At 36.4% G+C, this 22,356-nt stretch overlaps 4 protein-coding genes across 4 annotated transcripts; all 4 read right to left on the reverse strand.

The window, feature by feature from the left end:
• Positions 1-14: 14 nt before the first annotated feature.
• On the reverse strand, positions 15-1,129 carry LOC110860204. Its single transcript, XM_035860128.1, has 3 exons — positions 955-1,129; positions 619-896; positions 15-556 (listed from the first exon to the last, which is right to left on the reverse strand). The coding sequence occupies exons 1-3, from the start codon at positions 1,111-1,113 to the stop codon at positions 211-213; spliced, it is 783 nt and encodes a 260-aa protein (XP_035716021.1). The 5' UTR covers positions 1,114-1,129; the 3' UTR covers positions 15-210.
• A 1,676-nt stretch (positions 1,130-2,805) lies between these two features.
• LOC118439069 lies at positions 2,806-5,907 on the reverse strand. Its single transcript, XM_035860094.1, has 6 exons — positions 5,597-5,907; positions 4,660-5,270; positions 4,077-4,393; positions 3,723-3,998; positions 3,441-3,604; positions 2,806-3,370 (listed from the first exon to the last, which is right to left on the reverse strand). Exons 1-6 carry the CDS (start codon positions 5,648-5,650, stop codon positions 3,305-3,307), a joined length of 1,488 nt encoding a protein of 495 aa, XP_035715987.1. The 5' UTR covers positions 5,651-5,907; the 3' UTR covers positions 2,806-3,304.
• Positions 5,908-6,447: 540 nt separating this feature from the next.
• LOC118439056 lies at positions 6,448-9,881 on the reverse strand. Its single transcript, XM_035860075.1, has 6 exons — positions 9,861-9,881; positions 9,162-9,760; positions 8,715-9,037; positions 8,345-8,602; positions 7,785-7,927; positions 6,448-7,383 (listed from the first exon to the last, which is right to left on the reverse strand). The coding sequence occupies exons 1-6, from the start codon at positions 9,879-9,881 to the stop codon at positions 7,303-7,305; spliced, it is 1,425 nt and encodes a 474-aa protein (XP_035715968.1). The 3' UTR covers positions 6,448-7,302.
• Positions 9,882-11,167: 1,286 nt separating this feature from the next.
• Positions 11,168-13,351, reverse strand: LOC118439057. Its single transcript, XM_035860076.1, has 5 exons — positions 12,747-13,351; positions 12,166-12,476; positions 11,617-11,907; positions 11,327-11,493; positions 11,168-11,248 (listed from the first exon to the last, which is right to left on the reverse strand). Exons 1-5 carry the CDS (start codon positions 13,343-13,345, stop codon positions 11,168-11,170), a joined length of 1,449 nt encoding a protein of 482 aa, XP_035715969.1. The 5' UTR covers positions 13,346-13,351.
• Between the last annotated feature and the right edge of the window lie 9,005 nt (positions 13,352-22,356).

Raw genomic sequence — 22,356 nt, forward strand, 5'->3', positions numbered from 1 at the left:
TATTATTCCCACTGTCAAAATATCTTTCCAAAATTCAATATATAATTCAATGTTATCTAATGAAAAACTTAAAACTAGATTGTAATACTAAATAGAAATAAAAATTTTCTTTTAAAATGACCGTGTATCATAATTAAGTGGTACATATCAAGTCTGGCAAATATTTGATCTGGTGGGATGAGATTAACGAGATCTAGTAGATCTATGGAATTAACTATAGGGTAGCACAGAAAATTTCTCCCGATATACTTTGTTAGCTCGGGTAAAGCAAAACTCGCCAACAAATGCACCAACGGACACAAACCACCCAATCCCGATAAAATAGAAGGTTCCCATCAAATTCTTCAGTTTTAGGAATACATCTGAATCAGTGTTGTAATTCACGGCTCTCTTTTTCCTGGAGCGACGTAGCTCCTCTAAATCTAGTAAATACCACTTTCCACTTCGCCCAGTTTCCATGCTGGATTCGAGAAATCTGGTGAAAATGGAGAGATAAATGGAGTCCTTTCGCATTACAATACCTGTCGGGACGGACATTGCGACTTCTTCGGAAACTCTGGAAATTTATTTTTAATATTTAAATTTGCCGCTAAATCTCCCAAAATTGCGAATTCGTACTTTAAAGGTATTGGAGCATTTCCTGGTAGCGTGAGATTCCTGTAGGCCACATAGTATTCCGTCCCTTGCCAGGTAATGCAGGCAAAATCTGTCGAAATGGCGCGTTTAATGCAGTCAATGACTTCCGAAGGTGGCGCCATTCCTTCGTAAATTTTTTTAAATACTGGATTTCCCGCGTATTTGAATAACGCGTGTAATCGACCCCCAGATTGATCTTGACCCCAGCGGAAATTGCTAAATTTTGGGCTAACCAGATCACCAAATGTTTTCGGTTGCACCTATGACAAGCTTAATTTAAATTAAATTAAAGTTAAATAATTAGGCTGTTAAACTCACTGGTATTACTGGGAAGGCCAGCTGGACCGTTAATTTCGATACGTACGCTGTATTCAAAATTAGCGCTGAGAACAGCCATATTACGCAAATCAGGCGAGTATAATTCATCTTGGGGTATTCTATGCCTTGGCCGACAAGCGCAAATGTTACGTAGGTCATATAATGACGAGAAAATAAGGACTCTCCTGTACTCTTTAAAATAAACACCAGATTAGACAAAACAGACTCACAAGAGACTAAACACTGCTCCACTTTACCTTTTCCCTATTGGTTGAATTTATGCCTTGGAAACAATATAGACACACCACCACTCCTCCTAGAGAAAGTCCTATCGCCGCCCACAATCCAGTGCTTAACGGCTGGTAAATCGCCCTCCACGAATATGCCTTTCCAGGCAGCCCAGTTATGAAGAGAGCCACGCAGTAGGTCAACGGCCCTGTAAAACTTGTAACTTTGAGACGTGCCTCATTTGCACTCGAGCACGTTCCAAAATCCGCTCTGTTGTTCACCAAATCGCCTATTACTCCGGTCCAACTTCCATTCACAATATTTCCGCTATCTCCTCCAATCGTGGCGGGGAAGACATCATAGCTCACATTCAAATATTCCGCCAACTCTTCCAAGCAAAACTTGTAAACGCCTCTACCCAACGAAAACGTCTTGTCGCGCGGATTTTGAGCGAGGTCAAGCAGGTATGGCGTGCCTATCGAGGCAGTGACACGTAAGGTGATTCCGTATCCGTTCCTCGTAATGTCTGGAAGGCCAGAAAATTTACGCGCCTAGATTTGAAAAATTCAAAAATTCTCAGTTTTACCTCTTCCCAATTTGTCATAATAATAACTTTCCCACATTTATTTCCATCAACTGAAATCCCTCAGGACCAATAGTCGTTGTGTGCAACACGTCCGGAAATAGGGTATCAATTCCCACCTTATACTTGATCTCTTGCAATGCTCTTGACATCAGAAAACTCAGGAATGGAGTCCTACTCATTCCGAGGAAAACGAAAAAATCCTCATTTTTACGAGTTATCTTCGGTACGTAGAAAACAAAATGTTCTCCTACCACCACAGAGATGACAGCTTTGTGGCCGTTTGAATATTTTTTCACACCGAACTCTGAAACCTTGTTAGTTGTGCTCCCATTATTAGACGGTTGTTGGGTTGTTATCCGCTTCGGCGTGTGGTCATTGTATGCGGAAATAACGCACATTAAATCACTATCGTAATTTCTGCTTTCCCAATTATCACCGTAATTCGTTATGGAGTGCCAGATGATAATTTCCGTACTCGATCCAAGTATGATGTCAAGAGTTTGTTCAATTTGAAGATGCCACTCGTCCGGCAAAGTAAGTTCTTCTGGACCCCAGCAAAATGTTGAAACAGGAGTCAGTAAAAATAATAATATTTTGGCAAATTTCGTTGAAACCATATCGTAAAAGTTCTGATAGTTGTTAAACCATCTCTGATAGTATGAAGGTACCAAACAACAGTGAAAGTCATGTTGGGTTGGGCAATCCGAAAATACTGGTTTTACGACTGTTTCAACATAAATTTTCCACTTGGTGTAAAAGTTATATGCACGCAATTGTAACAACTAAACGGAAATCTAAAAAAGAAAGTTATCACGCAAAGTGTCTCGATTTGTTGCACGACATGCACATTTCAAACTTAATAAATGCCAAGGCTGCATCTTTTCCATCCATTATTTCGTGAGGTCTAAAATATTTAAAATTGCAAATAAGGAGAAATGCTTACGTTTCGTGTAACGAAAGGCAATACCTTTCATGATAAATTAAGCAAGCCAGGAATGCAGTTTTGCCCAGACCAAGCAGTGAACAAGGGGAATTATTTCTCTAATTGGAACTCATTTTAATTGCTTTTCGGAATTAACGCACGTGATGTGAGACTAAATATAGCGCAAAGCCGAGGCTCTTTTTAAAACTGGTCTTATATCAGCATTTACGTGGAGATAGTCCGTCTGATTGTCATCATAGGGAAGCCAATTTTCCGATTAATTGCTGCAGGTTTTGGGAAATCAGGTCATGCAGCTTTATGTGCGTATATATCCAATTATGAGACACTTAGTGAGCTGCACATTTTTTGTTATATTAATTCATCAGCCAAATTCTACACAAATCTCTATCACAACGATTAAGGGAACGAATTGTGATATATTTCATAAATAAAATTGTAAAAAAACGTTAGATTTCCTGAAATTACAAAAGTGGAAGAAAATGAAATTATTACTGTTAAGTTTAATAAATTCAAATGGTAATCGTGAACTGTGAATAAATTGCAAAACAGGACATCGCAAAGTTCGACTTCTACTCCAAAAAAATAACCAAAGGTTATTTCAAAAATAACCTTCTCTTTGCTAAGAAGTCCAAGATGCGAACCATGGATGTAGATTTCCACTGCCAAAAATGTAAAATTAATTTATACGATTCGGAAACTAGAATAATTACCAAGGATTTCATAAGTTACCCAAATTCCTTGAAAAGTTAGCCGTTTAAGGGCGCCACAACTCGAAATGAACTCATACAACCTTCCACCATCGCAGGTCAGATCGTCGAATACGGTCCGTTGTTTTCCAATTTCATAAGCGTGTGCAATGTCGTCGCGGCAGTCAATTTTTAATTCTGTTAGGCCTAGTTATAAAAATAAAGTATTTAATGCGGGAGATTCAAAAATATGAAATTATTTAGGACTAGTAGTTTTGATCAGAAACCGTAACCGTAAAATAGGAGAAAACTAATTAGTATTTACCAGATATCACGCCTAAGGACGAATGCAGCGCTTCCACTACGTCCTTTAATCCCATTTCATGGATGCCCAACAGGATGACCAAGCGGGTCAGGTGCTTCCATAAGCCGCACACCTGAATAATCTTCACTAGGTATTCATTTTTCGCCAAATATTCGTCGTCCACCCCCACGTGAGGCAGGATTTCTAAAGTCAATTGCTTCACACTAGGAAATTTTCTGGGCTCCAAGGAAACCATTTTGAGGTTGCTGATATTTCCCACTTTGAGTTTTGTTATGCCTGCAAATGACTCACGCATGCGCATACGCTGTCAATTGTTTTTTACCAATATGAGGTAACACATAGTCGAAAATTTACCTTCATGTCGAACCCCACTATTCGCAGGGCCATCCCTGCGCACGTCCGGCCGTACGTGTTCTCTCGTTAGGCCGAACACCTCCTGGGAAAGGGTGACCAACCTGGGGAAGTTTTTTAGATCTAGAGACTCTTCAATTTTGAAAATATCGGAGGCCAAATTCTGTAAGGACAAGAGTCTTGGAAACGCTGGAAAACGAGCGGTCGGGAGATGATCTGTCGTCTTATAATAATTAGAATGATTGATTCCCAGGCTGAGATGCTCCAATGTGGGAGCAACTTGAATTAAGATGCTGTGAAGAGGTTCCAAACTTCGATTTCTTTATAAAAGTATGTACAAATGGCATTAGTTTTTGTAGCCTTCCAATTCGCTTACATTATTAAAGTAGTGTTGGAAGTTTTATTGTGAAACCCAATAAACTGAAAGATTTTTTAAAGTGCGTTCTATCCAATTCGCGAATTGAAAATATTCGCGACAACTAAATATTTTCAATTTGAGCAACCACATTACAAAGCTCAATTTCATATTTGCCACCTTGAGGAAAGCACAAATGTTGCGAGGGTGCGGCACTTAATACAAACTCACCTCTCACCACGTGACGATACTGCGAACCATTCCAAAGTTTTTAGAGTTTTCGCACATTTTCCCAAATCTGGGAAAAAATCTCCATGAATTTTCAAAATGTTTAGATTTGGCGCTGAATAGATTATGGTTTGCATATTGCTGTTCACATTGTGCATTTCAGCGTCTTTCATCTGGTGGAACTCGAATGCTTTCAGATTTCTGAGGGGGACTGGTCCAAAATTTGGAATTGTTTGTTCATAATGTGATTTTGTTAGTGCCAACTTGACCAAACTTGGGAGTCCGTCAGCCACCAAGATTTCTACGAATGCTGGCCAAATGTTTGGAGTCATGATTAGATGAATTTCCTGGATTTGCCGCCACCATTTCGACGTCGCCAGAGTGAACGTGTTACACCAACCAAAGTGCGGGTATCCTACAGTGACCCGTTTGATCACGGCGGGATTTATTTTTTGAATATCTTCCGGTGGTTTGGAAATGTTGAGGAAGGTTCCAATCCGGAAGATGGTCCTCGACCCGATCACTGAAGCTCCAATAGTGTTCCAAATTATGGAAACTGTTCGGAACGATTTGACGCAGTGGATGTCCAAATGAGCAAAAATGTTTGAGAGGATCTGAAATTCAAGGTTAAAATATTTATACTTACTAATTTGCGGCATGCCGATAAGTTTATAAAAACTCGAATTAAGTGAATCCTGTAAATTATTTTTTCTACTTTTTTAATTAATTCGTAACAATTATAGATTATGCTGTGAAACTAGAAATCGCTTAGTTACACGAAGTAAAGAAATGAAAGCATTTTTTTAAATTTTTAATATTATTGCAAATTGTGATGGTATGGCAAATTTTACTTAATTAGTGAAAGCATGGTTTTAATTTTATACGGTATATTTTGTCAGAAATAATTTTTCAGCAATGCATTTTTTATCGATTATCTTACAATTGGATTTGTGAAGACGGATTGGATAGAATTTGGACAAGACACAGCTTCCATTGCAAGGAGATATTAATATTTGAGTAACAAACTATTTATTTGTAAAAATTAGATCGAGTAATCCTAGGCTGCTGGGGTCCTTTTTTAATTAATACAGATATAAAAATTATTTTTGAATTTTCTATTGAAATACGAGGTGAAATTAGTTGAAGAACGTCCTGACTGTTGGTGGTAGGGAGAATAAATGTGGTTTCTTTTATCACGAAAACGATTATATATTTTTGGGCCAATCCTTCATGTCAAATACTAAAAGCTCTTGTGTTTTTAGAAATTCTGAGAATGTTAAAATTTTAGGTAAGTTTTGTACCTTTCCATTCAATGGGCTGCTGCTTAGATACAGCGTGCGTGGTTTTTTGTCCAGGGCTAGAATAATGTGGAAATTAAAAAACTACCTGATGGGATAATCGAGTGGGTATAAAGTCCACATATTATTGTTATTATTCACGAGTCATGTAAGTATTGTCCATCTGAAATCAAAGCTATGCTTCGTGCCTCACATTTACGTGAGACGGGACGCCATCTTGATGAATTCAATAAGTTCGAATTCCACGCACCAGGTGGTGTGATATGTAAGAGATGTCGCATATTGGGCCATTCGTATCTTTAATTAATTAATTGTAACAAATGTTCTGTCGTAAATTGTAGTTAATGTCAGGGCACCTTTTATTATAAATTTAATAGATTAATAGTCGTAATAAATTACAGGATCTCTGGAATTACTAATGAGAGAAAAATTGGAAAACAATTGACTTATTTTTATGTTTAATAAATTTTAGTAATTATCATAAAGTGTGAAGTTATGCTAAACTTGAAATTTAGATTTTGCCAAACTAGAAATAATCAAGGACAAGATACTACCAGGTATTTGTTATGAATACAAAATTTGGTTATTCAAAACTCACAGAGTGGACGGTTAAACAAGCGTTATTCATTCATTCTGGATAATTGAATATCTCCGTCATTGAATAAAATGAATCATTCTTTCGTGGAAATATCCTGATTATTCCCGGATATGGGCCACATTCTTCAGGTTAAGTGTTAAATGTTATTTTAGTTTCTGAGAAATGGTCGGGTTGAAAAGGGTTGCGAATTGTACTCTTGTAAATACTACCCTTCAAAAAACTTTAAAAGTTAATAAAATTCTATAGAGGTCATTCACCATTTTCATGAGTTGATTGGCGGAAGGCAAATATCTGTATGTTATAAAGTTGTGAAGGATTTTCCCAAGGCTTTAACTAACTTTGAGATATTAATTTAAATTCATTCTTGTTAATTCAATATATTATTAGTGAAATAATTTATGTGCCAGACGATAGATTAAAATCCGCTAACAAGTTAGTATTTTGAAAGTGAAAAAATATGCAGTTTTTCACTCCTTAATCTATACGTAAATAGTACAAAATGAGTTTTGGCAAATTTATGGGATATAGTTAGATGAGATGAGGCAGTAAGTGAGATTGGATTTCACCTGCGTCAAACGTGAGAACAAGTTAATTTCATAGATTATATAATTTCCTAAAATTGCATAAGCAGAAAAAATGGAATGGCATATTTTGTATGTTCAGAAAACTCAGGTGAACATCTGTAGAATTTCGAACTTTGAATAAATCGGAGAACACCGAAATTTAGGACGTCGTAAATAAATTTGATTTCTACGCCAAGATTACGACCGGATTTGAGGGCTTCTTCCATGCTAAGAATTCCATCACTTGTACCACTGATGCAGCTTTCCACTAAAAGATAGTTAATAGAAATATTTAACTAATTTAACCAGATGAATTATGCACATTATATTGCTATTAAACATACGTGTTCAAACTTAAATTTGGGAGATGTACTGATTAATAAATTACTGATTGGATAAGTTTATTCATTCACCGGAGGGCTTATAAAGCATACCGTCGGCTCAATTTTAAAATGAGCTAAGTGCACGTATGTAACTACAATACTAAATGGCTGCACTTAGCTTGTAGCAAACTTAACAAAAGAGAGACCACTGTGCTCATAAAATAAGCCGACGATACGCAAATAGACAATGGAGAAAAAAATCCTTTTGAATAATTATTCATTAATTCTTCATCCACTGAATGAATTATTCATTCATTCACTTCATACCAATAATTAAGTGTCATACCCAAATTCCCTGAAATATTAGTCGCTTAAGGGGCTCGCACTTCGCAATGAAATCTATCAGTTCTTCAGCATCACTGGAAAGATCGTCAAATACGGTTTTCGACCAGTTACCGTCCAGGCCAATAATCCTCAGCTCGGAGAGACCTAGATTGTAAATAATTTAAAAATGACAACAACCACATGATTTATTTGAAGATATTAAACCGCAGGTAGTTCACCAGATTCTAAAACTAGTACATTAATAGACATAAATTCAAATATTTGGTTAGAACCTTCAGGAAGAAGGTAGCCTGCCAAGGTGCCAAAAATTTGCGGGCAACCGAGAAGAAGTTCAAACATGGTAACTAAAAAGTGAATGTCAAACTAAGACTTCGTTGGAAAGTCAGTAACTTTATCTAATACTTAACCTGACACAAATATGACATATGTTTCATCTGATTATGATCGAATTGATGACATGGGACCACCGGTTGGCATCTTAGGACGGTACCTTGTGCCTTAAGAAAACGGCGGTAGCCAAATATCGCAGCAACTTTACAAATTTACGACGAATTTGCTTACCAGTTAGATCTAAGGATTCTAATGCTTTCAAAATTTGACTTAATTCAAGCTTTTGATTTTTAATCAAGATGTCCAAGCGGGTCAATAACTTCCATGTGGCTAAACTCTCAATCATGTTGGCAAGTTTGGCAGTCGCATCGTAATTTGTTGCCCTCGGGTTCTTGAATGTTAGATGGGCCACGTTAGGAAATGGGTTTGTGAGAGGTTGAGAAATGTTGATGAAATCTCTGGTATTCCCAAGATGGAGGTGTGTAACGCCTACAAAATTCATTAGTTTGGAGATAACATTTTGCCTAGCTTATTTCAAATAATTTTGACAACTGGGCATTAATGGTTAAAATGAGTAAAAAATTAATAAAAATTTTAGGACCTTCATGTAGAACCCGTGGTATGACAGGATCGTCCCGGAGCACATCAAAACTAAGGTGTTGGCTCTGTACGTCGAACAGTTCCAGAGAAAGGCTTACTAAATTGGGAAAGTTAGCAGGTACAAATTCCCCAACGTGAAAAATATCACATGCCAGATTCTTGAAAGTTTTCAGTTTCGGGAACCTCGGAAATCGTGTGACGCGATGTTCGACGTTGAACCCAAAGTTGGATGACTCGGCAAATCCGAGCGTTAGGTTCTCCAATGTGGGAGAAACCTGGGTTAATAGGGGGACGAGCTGGTCGAATCCTTCGGGTCCGTTAAAGCTAAATGTTCATAGGGGTTTAAGTGATTAGTTAAAGTTGTGACCATATGCAGCTCGAACTTCCTCACTCTCCTAAGCGAAAAATTAAGAAGCCGGCTGCCATAAATCTGTTTAGCCCAACTCACTTATGTTCATCGCCGTGTACGGCAAACCAGTCCAAAGTTTTTAACGTCTCTGTACATCTCGCCAAATCCGGGAAGAGCATTCCCCTTATTTTCAAAATTTTTAAGCTTGCCGCCGAATCGATTATGGTTTGCAAATTGTTCTTCACATTTTTGAAACTGTTTCCACTAACTTCCAGCACTTTAAGATTTCTTAAGCAAACGACTCCAAAATCGGGAACACCTTTGTCGGAATATATTGAAATTGACATCTTAACCAAATTCGGGAGTCCATTAACCGACAAGATTTCAAGGAAGGATGCCCAAACTGGGGAATCCATGCAGTGATGAATTTCCCTAATTTGTCGCCCCAGAATTGATACGACCCGTTGAAAATTAATTTCTTCATTACGGTAAGCAAACTTTAAACAGATGTATTTCAGTAGGGCGGGGTTAACGTTTTGAATTTCATCAGCTGTGGTCGAACTCTTGGAGAAGAGGCGCATTGAGAAAATTTTTCTCATTCCCAGTTCGGTAGCGCCGATGGTGTTCCAAATAGAAGACACTTTCCGGACAGTTTTGAACCGGTTTGTGTCCAAATATGAGAAAATGTTGGACAGAATCTGAAATTTATAGGGAAAACAATACATATAATTAACGTTCAGTTACCAAATTCAAGTTTCCCTCAAAATCTTCATTATTTCTTCAATCCAAAAATATAACCCGGATTAAAAATTGTACCATGGAGTGGGAGAATGTGCATAATTTCAAATTAAATTGAGATATGTCCGAATTTCAAGGCAATTTTGCAATTCAATCGACTTGAAAGAAATGCAGGCAAATTTTGATAAGAGAAATAATTTTTGTCCTGCTTACTATTGGATTTGTGAAGACGGAGTTAGAGTTCGAACACGGCACTGGCTCCATACCGATTTAGAAAGAATAAATAATTTTTGACAATATTTATAGAGTAAATTTTACACTGACAGATGGGATTCCTGTTTACCAAACAATATTATTGAATGCCTTTACGTAGATTATTACTTCAATACAGGATGGGGTCCAAACTGAATGGCTGTATTGAATGAAATATTTCCGAAAATGAATATTTATGATGTGCAGCTTTTTCAGGTTAAATATTAAAAAGTTACTTTTGGTTCTGAGAAGGGTCGGGTTGGATTGAGTTGACTTTACTACTTGATGAGGGTTGACGACCCTTTGAAGATATTAAAATTAGAATTTCATGGGGTCATTCACCCTTTTCATGCGGGGTCGTATATATACAACGTTTTGGATCTTGCCAAGCTTGAAATTGCATATCAAGGACGAAATACTCACAACCTGGTATTTGTGGTTATTAAAAAATTGGTTACTCATAATTCATAGACTTCACAGTTAAACGATGGTTATTCATTCATACTTGATAATTGCATATCCCCGTCATTGAATAAAATCAAGTCATTGGTCCATGAAAAAAATCCACTTACTGTAAAATGATTAGGAGGTAAGTATACTAATTTTGGAAATTTTGACATGCAAATTCAAAAATTATTAGTATTCACCAAACGGAAATTTAATAATTTCCATTCAAAAATTTGGTGGGGAAATAAGCAATTGAAGTTTCTTAGCTTGGATCCAGGGCTGTGCACTTTTATTTAATGCTACTTTTTTGTTGTCGAGTGTGGGGGGGCAGGACAAAGTATTTATTTTCAACTAGATTTGCAACTGGGCCAACCTTAGTAAATTGTAGGATATCCTGAAATTACTACAAAGGAAATAAATAAGATGACATATTTTTAACTTTTAGCAAATTTAAGTTAAAATCATGAAATGTACTTAAATAAATTGAAACTCAGGAGACAAACTTTCGACGTCTACTCCGAGACAACGACCGAAATTTGAAACTTTCTTCCAGCTAAGAAATCCAAGATGCCGTCCAAACTTGGCCATTAAACAGCATTTGGAGCGTACTCGTATTTAAGTGAAAATCATAAATTAAAAAAAACTTAAAAACAGGAGATCCCAAAGTTCTACTCAAAGATTACGATCGGAAGAGAAGACTTTCTATTTGCTAAGAAGTCCATGATGCGAACCATGGATGTAGGTTTCCACTAAAAAAATATATAAAATTTATTTAAATGATTCAGAAACTCGAATAATACTTAATTACCAATGAATTTACAACTTACCCAAATTCCCTGAAAAGTTAGCCGCTTAAGGGCGCCACAATTCGAGATGAACTCAAACAACTTGCCCCCATCGCAGGGCAGATCGTCAAACACGGTCCGTTGTTTAGAAATTTCATCATCCGGTTCAAAGTAGTCGCCGCGGCAGACAATCTTCAATTCTGTAAGGCCTACAGAAAAATAAATTATTTAGCGTGGGAGATTCAAAAATAAGAAATTATTAGACTACAGACTTCAGTACTAGTTTTGACCAGTAACTGAAATTGTAAAGTAGAAGAAAACTAATTATTTACCAGAATTCACGTCCAAGGAAGAATGCAATGCTTCCACCACGTTACTTAATCTCGGTTCATAAATTAGCAGCACGATGTCCAAGTGGGTCAAGAGTTTCCATGAAGCGCACGTCTCGATAATCTCCGCAATATAGATGGATTCCTCCAGGTACTCGGCATTGCTATAAATATTCCTGCCCGCATCTTGCGGCAGGATTTCTAGAGTCAATTGTGTCACACTAGGAAATTTTACGGGTGCCAGAGAAACCATTATGAGGTCGCAAATATTCCCCACTTGGAGTTTTGTTATGCCTGGAAATGATCGTTACAGATATTTAATGTCAAAACCGACATTTCTCGAATATTTATAAGGATGTGATTTAGAAATTCAGGTTTTAGCTGGAACAGGGTCTGAGGAGCAGCGCGGACGTCAGCATTATTGTAACGATTTGCGCATGCGCATGTAATGTGCTATCATCATGCCATGTCACGTGTTGGCTTGAGACAGTTGTGCGCTTCTTACACTTTTTAATTATGTACTAGATGTAAAACAGTGGAAAATTTACTTACCTTCATGTCGAATTCCACTTTCCACAGGACGATTCCTATCAACGTCCAACTGCACGAGTTCTCTCGTTAGGCGGAAAGGCTGCTGCGAAAGGGTGATCAACTTAGGAAAATTTTTGAAATCCACATCAATTTGGAAAACATCGGAAGCCAAATTTTGAAAGGATTTGAGCCTTGGGAACGGAGGGATGGCAGTGATCGGGAGTTGATCTGGCTTCTTGTAATGAAGGGTAAACTTTATGCCAAGGCTGAGATGCTCCAATGTGGGGGAGACTTGGGATAAGAAGGGGTGAAGCGGCTCCAAACTTTGAATTCTGTGTTAAGGTACAAATGGCATTAATATTTGTAACTTCCTAAACTTGGCAATTATCTAATGTCCCTTCATCGAAGTACTTAATTTTTCAAACGCATCCTAATTTGCAGAATTTGCATAATTTGGTGCGTAACTCAAATTGAGTTACTCAATACGCATTACTGTGGTTACTATCGTAGCACGGATATTTTTAGTTTGAGCAACCTAGTTGAAAAAACTCAATTTCATATTTGACACGGTCACTTCTCCGTCATTATAAATATAAACTCACCTCGCACCAAAGATCGATACGGCATGCCACTCCAAATTTTTTAGAATTTTTCCGTATTTTCCCAAATCTGGGAAGAAATATCCATGAATTTTCAAACTTTTTAGGTTTGGCGCTGAATCGATTATGGTTTGCAAATTGATGTTCACATTGTGCATTTCAACGTCTCTTATCTGATAGAACTCGAATACTTTCAGATTTATGAGGGATACTGGTCTAAAATTGATATACGTATGGTCATGATAGGATTTTGTGAGGGCCAGCCTGACCAGATTTGGGAGCCCGTCCGCCATCAGGATTTCTACGAATCCCGGCCAAACTTCTGGGATCATGATTAGTCGAATTTCCCTGATGTGTCGCCACCATGACGACGTGACTGATGTGAACGGGTTATAAAAACTGAGGCGTGTGTCTCGTAGAGATATTCGTTTGACCAGGGCAGGATTTATTTTTTGAATTTCTTCCGGTGTTGCGAAATTTTTTTGGAAGTCTTCCATCGGGAAGATGGTCCTGGTTCCGAGCACTGTGGCTCCGATGGCGTTCCAAGTTGTGGAGATTGCTCGGAACGATTTGACGCAGTGGGTGTCCAAATATGAAAACATGTTGGAAAGGATCTGAAATTAGGGGTAAGATATTAAAACGGCTTAACAAGCTGGCATCGACAATATGTAAAAATACATATAAATAAATTAAATTAAATGCATCCAAAAATCCAAATGCAATTTTGACTTGTATAAATAATTCGTAGAAATTGTAAATTATCTTTTGAGTATATCTAGAATTTATAGCTATATGAAATTTGATAATATTTTTTTTCTATTTTGAATATGTTTGCACATTGTGGTTATATAAAATTAATAAGAGCAGAATTATGTTTTTATTTGACAAGATTTGTTTTATCACAAATAATTTTTCAGCAATATGTATATTTTGTAGTTATTATCTTACCACTGGATTTATGAGGATGGACTGGGAATTTGGAGGCTCCATAGCAAGTAGATGTTAATATTTGAAGAACAAACTATTTTAAATATGTAATTTGATCGTACAAATTTGCACTGACGGAATTCTTCTTAAATATACGAAAAAAATTTGAACGGTTTTCTGCAACAGTATTAAGAATGTCCAAACTGTGTATGCGGTTGATAGAGTGAGTGGAATTTAAGTATGTCTGCATATTATATGTGTATATTCCTTATTAAAAATACCAAATTCTATTTGTTGTTCTAGAAATTCTTAGAAAGGTCAGGTTGGAAGGGCTACGTAGATTTACGCTACCCTCAGATGGTGGAAATGCCTTAAAAATACTAAAATTATACGTGGGTTATCGACCTTTTTCATTCGTGGAGTTTAACACATACTAAATACGTGTCGAGGATCCGGCCAGGCTAAAAATACATTCAACGAAGAAAATCTACATGGTTGGATTATTTAAAAATGTTCACCCAAATTTGAGAATTTTTGAAAATCCCATGCGCACTTGAGGTTGTGTTAACTGCAGTGGAACCTCTGAGTCCCTATTTTCGTGGCTGTTCGTATTTCCTTGCTAAATTGTACTACGAAATCTTCACCTCTCCTCTTCATGGGGGGTTGAGGAGTTTGACTCTTCCTATTGTAGATTCCTAGATGTGGTCCTTATAGGATTAATATGAACCGGTTATGCATATATTACTCTGTATTATGTTCAGTTATGTGCATAATTAAAATAATTTGGTATCGTACGAAAACGCATTTATTTTTTTGAGTTTATTTATCTAAATGTCCTTATCTGACCTTATGGTGAATAATAATTCGGAAAGGTATTTCCTAAATAATTTCGTTGAAAACAGCAACGAAAATATGAAGAATGGAGACAAAATTTCAATTCATTCTCTGAACTTCGGAGTAGGTATAAAAATATTTGGAATTTTATGATTCCATTATTGCAATACATAGATTCAACGTCTTTACGATATGACCCAAGCAAAATTCCATTAATTGAAGTGCTCGGATTTCTTGCAATGCCTACCTTCGAAACACGCAAACTAGCTCGCCTGTAAGTATTTTATATAATCTAGGATAAAAGTAAAGTAAATAATTAATAAATTCATGCCGAGAGTAGCATCATATTTTATAAAAGCTAACCTCAGCAGAAATATTATAGGTTCGATCGATTGGCGTCGCTGAGTTTTCACTGGTGATAGTCCGAATTTAAAAAAAACAAGTTTACACCATAATTTGTATTCTGTAAAAATACATACAGATAATCATATTCCTCCTATTTTGATAAAGAATTGTTTTGCCGTCTGCCGAAATAAACTTGAAGGAAATATGGGTTTGTTCAACTTTTAGATAAAACTACATGTAAATATGTAGTTTTTCCCCATTTTAGCCCAAAGTGAAAGTCAGCCCAGTTTAAGTGAAACGAATGACGTGCAGATTTATTCGGTAAAAGTGGGAGTAAAATCATTATTGTATTCTATTAATTCGAATAATTTGGCATCCTTTGCAAATATCCATGTACTTTTTTAGTTCAATTAATATGACTTTATGGCAATAAATTCAGAAAGGTATTTACTAATTTTGTTGAAACCAGCCATGAATTTACGAAGAATCGAGACAAACTTTTAATTCAATATATTCAATACAATTGCAATATATTCAACATCTAGGTGATATGACTCAAGCTAACATTTCATTACCTAAGTGCTCGGAATTTTTTTCAATGCCTACCTACATATATTGCGACTCGCAACTTCTTATTGCAAGGTGCTGAAAACACGCCAACTAGATCGCTTGTAAATATTCTATGTAATCTAAGATAAAAGCGGAGTCAATCATTCATAAATTCATACCAGGAATAACACCATATTTTATAAAAGCAAACTCAGCAGAAATATGTTTAGGTTCGATCGATTGGCGTCTTTGAGTTTTCACAGGTGCTAGTTAGAATTGTTAGAAATAAGTTTACACCACAGTTGCTAATAACAACTTATTAGTGTGTAAAGATAAGCTATCGTTCCCGTTACCTTGATAAATAATTGTTTTTCCGTCTGAGTAAATAAATTAGAAGGAATTTTCAATGTGTACAGCCGTTATTGTGGTTGATAAGTATTTTACAGGTCCTATAGACCTCACATAAATTACTTACAACGAGCTTTTATAGTCTGTTAGCACCTGTATTGAGAACATACCCGCTTTACCCGTATAAAACTTGTTTTAATAATTAATAATGATGACGCCTATTTATATGTTCTCAATTCCTTTCTTTTATTTCACCCTTGCCGCAGCCAAGGCTGCCGATATTCTTCCCGTTTTTCACATTTTGCTAGACAAATTAGGCCCTTGCGACATCCAAATAATCGCCGATGGCTGGAGAACCAATATTGATTGGCACAATGTAATCCAGCCAGTAAAAATTGTACACTCCCCACACAACAGGACCCTCGATCATGGATTAATACAAATAAATATTTTCAAATCAAAAGTTGCCAGTTTGCCATTTTCCTGTACTAACAACATCTCACTGATGTTTCTAATGGCGGAAATCTTAATATATTGGCATGGTCTCATATGACCTGGAGTATGCACTTGTTCCATGAAAGGAAAGGCCAACCCTTTAAAAGAAATAGTGTTCTAATTACCCTGGTCACTACACAAAAAAGCCTCCAAAACTCTACCATCGAAATGAGGAGATGGACCACAGTCAGCATTTTGTTCATTCTTCCAGAACAAAGATTCGAAATATGTGCCTGGAACGGTGTAGTAGGACAGACACCTAGCTGGGAATTTTGGAAATTCTCTCTCTCCCATCACTTAGTTTGTCACCATATTCCTTCCCACCTTAAATACAGTTTGTTTAATTATGTCCGTAGTATAGAAGCCCCTCTAAGATCATGGTGTTCTTCCAACCAGGAATTAATTCCTTTAGGCGAAGTGGTAGGACACAAATTGAGGAACCCATTCAACAAAATTATCAAAAAGTTCACGGCCACAGGAAACGTCGTGCAGATCGTATTTTTAACTGTAAATCAAACACGTATTCCGAGGTGCACTTTTACTTCCGAAGGACGCTTTGAGTTTCGAACTACGAATCATAACTTGAATTGGCGCAGTTATTTAGATACATCGGTGTCGATTGGGCCTGCAGGATATGAATATTTATCCTGCTATCGACAAGAATATGTCTCTTTTAGATTCTACATTACGCCTTTCGAGCCAAGGTTGTGGGTAGCTTTGGGCATCTCACTGGTGTCAATTGTTGCAATTCTTTCAACCTACAAATACTTCACAGCGCTGAGAGGCATCTCTTTCTCCGCGTGGCTGTTCATACTTGGCACCCTGTTTGAGGAGAGCAGTCCCATACCGGTCGAAATTGGGCGGAGGTGGTTCGTCCGCTTCATCCTAGGCTCCTGGTGCGTAGTGTCTTTGATTTTAACAAATTGTTACAGTGGAACTATGATATCTGAACTTAACTCACCGCTACCGGCTCTACGCCCATCCAGTTTTGCAGACCTAGTTTGCGAAAATATTGAAGGGAACGATGTACCAAAATTTCATGAAACCTACAACATTATGAAGGCGAAAATGGAAGCAATGTTTTACAATAATTCACATCTAAAGGATGGAAGTACTGATATAATGAAATCTTTTTTACAGGGAACACCAAAAAATATCTATGGAAGGGTTGCATGGTATTTTGCGCACACAAGGGAAATTATACTTAACAGTGAACGCACATCTCTGTGGAAGTTCAACGCTTGGACGGCACAGAAGATGGTAAATCCGTTCTCCTCAAGCCATTGTTTCCGACTATTGTCGCTCCCGCATATCAGCGATGGTTATCTTACCCATCCCGAGTTGCTTCAAGTCCTTAATCTGTTTGTAAAGGATGATATTAAGGAGCATAAGATCCAAATCATGTTGATAGGGAGACTTTAAACATCCTCGGCCTATTTGACCCAATGCATTCCCACTTTCTTACAGATTTTATGTATCCCAAACTAAACCAAACTTTGGACCAGATTCGGAGTAGTGTGGAAAGTGAATTAGTGACTTGCGGGAAGTCAGTTTTTATTGCAAAATCAGATATCATTAGGGCAGAATTAAAATTCTTAGTTAAACATTACTCAGCTAAGCAATTTTAGACTGTGAAAGACCTCATTAATAATAGGTATCTGAGTTGGTATTTCTATAACGCTGGGTACTCAAAGGTGCCCAGGTATTTCAAAAGTGTAGCAGAGTCGGGTATACAGTCCCGTTTACGGAAGGAGGAATTTCAACAAATATTTCTAGATCGTCTGCCAGTGAAAAAAGTGGGTAAGGAAGATTCGGTTAAACCAATTAAGTTGGACGGTGCGATTTCCACTCTATTTATTCTATATGGAACCACAATTATTGGAGCTTTGTTAGCATTCAGTTTGGAAAATTGTTACTCTTTTTATATCTCAATGAGGCATGTTGTTACTTCAGTGGGTGGACTAATTCAAAAATTATTCACGCCGGCGTAGAAAGTAGATTTGTGTTTTATTGTTAATAAATTGCATCCAATATAGAAAGAAAGTGAATAAATATTTTTTCCGGAAATATGGTCAAAGGTTTCACTTAAAATCTACATTTTCTTGAAAATGCAATAAATTTCCAACCAAATGCAACAAATTTCATCAATATCGGACAGGTATTACTAAAATGGTAACAACCGGAAGCAAAGGTTTTCCGGCGAATGTTAATCCGCAATTTTCAAATCACATTAGAATTAGATGTTAGAATTAGATTTGATGAATTAGTTAAGATGAGAAATGGCATACGCAGGCATACGCTGACCACCACCAACTGCAGCTGCTCAAAATTCTATTATTTTAAAATTTTAAAATTTAATTGCTAAATCTGATCAAAATTAAAAACCTCACAAATTATAACAACGTAGTTAAGGTGGTAAAGGTTAACGTTTGTAAAATAAACATAAAATTTCGAAGAAATCAGCAAATTTTCTGCTCTCCAATTTTCATTGGAAAGTCTCCATTCACTAAGGGGAGAGCCGGGCCATCTCGCATACCCTCCTACTACTCGAGCATCCCCATCCCCGGACTACAGCTCCTCCAGCAAAGAGAAAGCCTGTGTCGTGCTTTCGAAATCGACACAATGAGTACATAGCGGTTTACTCCCACCGGACGGGAGTAAAGCCAGGTGATAACGTTCTAATTATGTTCGTTGAGGATTAATTCTAATCAAGCCCTTTTTTAAATTATGATTCTCAACCTCAAAATAACGCAAAATTTCTACCATGACGGATCTAATTTGCGGTCTTTGTCGCTCATGGATCCAACCGAGACAAGACAAGTACTGCTGTCTTACCTGCCACACAACTTATCACATGACATGTTTCCCCTGCATCCACAACAAAATATACCCAAAAATAAAAACTACTTGGACGTCTGGGCGCGGTACTTGTCCCCCAACTACTTTTCTATCTACACTTCCATCTTCAGCTATACAACCAACTTTACAAATCCCGAACATTTGTCCAGACCTTCTCGCCATCGACATCAGCAACTCTCCAGCAAGAACCACCACACTGAAAACTTCTTCACCTCAAGATTCTCAAAACATTCACGCTTCGCCCAACCCTATCTATGATATCTTCAAAACTGCGAAAGGATTAAAAATATGTCATCAGAATATAAAGTCTCCGCAATAAGTTTGATGATGTACTTAATTTGTTAATTGATTGCAAATTAGATTTAATCTCTTTCACTGAATCGAAGCTAAATCCTGATAGAGATAAAGATGGTATGTATACTATTGAGGGATATAATTTTTTACGAACTGATCGAATCTATAATCAGGGCGGAGGTATTATTAGTTATGTAAGATCAGATATTAATTATGAACAGGTTGATTGTTTAATTCCACTATACGACAATTCTGAAATACAAGTACTTAAGATTACCTTACATAATTGTAAACCAATGTTAATCGCTGTTTTATATAGCCACCCAGCTACTCCTACTGCTAAACTTGTATATTTTTTTAGAGAACTTAACACTTTCCTTTTATCTTTTGACATTGAATACTATATTTTAGGTGATTTAAATTTAGATCTTATAAAATATGATGCAAATTCCTACTCACTTTTTAACGTTAGCAAAGAGTTTAGACTTTGGCAGCATATAATTGGACCTACTTTTAAAGGTTCCTCGCTGCTCGATCATATTTATTCAAGTAGTAAAAACAATGTAAAATTTTCAGGACATTTTCCCTATACAAGTTCGGATCACGATTTTACTTTCATTGTTCGCAAATTAAGCAAGCCCAAATTTCAGCCCAAATTTATAAACTATAGATGCTATAAAAACTGTCTTCAGCGAATTCGAGAAAAAACTGTCTGATTATAAATTTAATGTTGATATTTCACCACAATTAGAATTCAGTAGTTACAATAGTTATTTTATGACTTTGCTAGATACATATGCTCCTTTAAAAAGACAGATTAAGTCAAAATTTAATCCATGGTACACTTCGAAACTAGCAGATCTCCGCAAATTTAGAGATAAATTGCGCATTAATGCAGATAAGAGTAAATTATCCACAGACATAAAATTATATATAAAAGCACGTAATGATTATAATACTAAGTTAAGCAATTCGAAAAGGTACTATTTTAATGAAAAATTCACTGAAACCTGTACCGATTCTAGAAATTTATGGCAAAGTGTAAATACTCTTACTGGTTATCGCAAGTCGTCTCACGTACCAATTAGTAAGTTAACCGATAATAACACTGTTTATGACACGCCGCAAACTGTATGCGATGTACTCGCTTCACATTTTATTGTAAATAGAGATAAGCTTATACCTGAAACAACTTTATCAGAATATATTAACAATTATGAACAACAATATAGTGCTGAACAAGCAGAGGATATTGAGTTAGTCACTGCTGACGAGGTTAGTGAAGCAATTCGTAGCACGAAAAAAATAGTTGTTCACAGTTTTTTGTACCATTAACAATCTTGAAACGTTGTTCTTCTGTAGTCTCGCTTCAACTAGCAAAATTGTTTACCTTAATATTTATTAATTGTAAAGTACCACAGGTTTTCAAGGCTACCTATGTAACGCCTCTTTATAAGGTTAAAGGCTCCAAGTTAAGCCCGACGAGCTATAGACCAATTAGTTGCCTTATTGTGTATTGTAAAATATTCGAAAGAGTTTTGTTTAACAGATTACGAGATAGGATCGAGGCAAAATTATGTAATTAACAACATGGGTTTAGAAAGAATAGATCTTGTCATACAGCACTAGTAGAATTTACCAAGTATATTTATTCTGCGTTAGATAAGCCGAACGGTAAATGTATAGCGATCTATTTTGATGCTAAATCTGCATTTAATAGCCTTGATAGATCGTTACTAATTAAGAAACTGATTGATAAGTACAAACTACATCCGGTATATATTAAATCTATACATAATTACCTAACAAACACTGTATTTAATATTAAGGGTAACAATAGTAAGTATTACAATAATGATGCAGGAATAGTTCAAGGTGGGACGATCGGCCCACTTATCTACGGAGCTTATCAAGACGATATCGCCGATGTTATCACCTCCGCTCCCTTCATTTTATATGCAGATGATCTCGTTGTATATATAGCTGGTACTGACATAGATATATTGTTAAATGTAATTAAAGATCAAACTAAGATTATTCAGCAATGGTACATAGATAACAACTTAGAACTAAATTACGATAAAACAAAATATCAAATTTTCCATAAGAGTTCTGATCATATTCCTCCAGAACATGTAAATCGTCCCTTAATATTGGAAAGTGGTCATGAAATTGAGCAGGTAGAATGTTTCAAATATTTAGGGGTCGAGCTCGATTCCACTCTTAGCTTTAAGGCTCATTATGACTCTGTAATTAAACGTGTTTCTAGTAATCTTGGTTATATGTACGGGTTAAAGAGATATTTAACTAGCAAAGTAATGTTAATTATGTTAAATTGTCATGTTCACTCTATTATGGATTATTGTTTAGATTTATGGGCAACACATACGGACCCCCAGCTCAATAACATCCAAAAGAAAGTTGACCACTACTTAATTAGTTATTATTTACCGGTAATAGCTAAAAAACATAGATCACATAAGAGCAGGTACTATAAAGATTTTAGACATAAAATTAATGTAGCTGAAATCAGAAAAAAATGTAATCTCCTCACTTTACCACATACGTTTCCCTACGTTTTTTAATTCTAGATCACATAGTATGAGTAACCTTGACTTAATTTTTACTAATTTAAAATCATATTATTGAGAGCCTGTTCCACTGCCCCTGTTCCACTGCCCCCTGTTAAAGGAACGGCAAGAAATAGAGTACATGCTTGTATCTCCTTTTCACCTTGTCCATGGTTTGAATTACGTAAGCCTTTAAAAATCATTAAATGTAAACCCCAACTTAATCAATTAGCTATTCCCTTTGTCGAAGAATTAAATAATTTAGATGTTGATATCCAAAAATTTGAATCGTTACCAATCAATGCCAAAGTCAATGAGTTAAATTCTTTATTACTCTCAATACAAACTAAAGTATCGTGTCCTTATGACAAGGTTATAAACGATGGTGAACC

The sequence above is a fragment of the Folsomia candida genome, unplaced genomic scaffold, assembly GCF_002217175.1.
Source record: "Folsomia candida strain VU population unplaced genomic scaffold, ASM221717v1 Fcan01_Sc030, whole genome shotgun sequence".
Taxonomy (NCBI): Eukaryota; Metazoa; Arthropoda; class Collembola; order Entomobryomorpha; family Isotomidae; genus Folsomia; species Folsomia candida.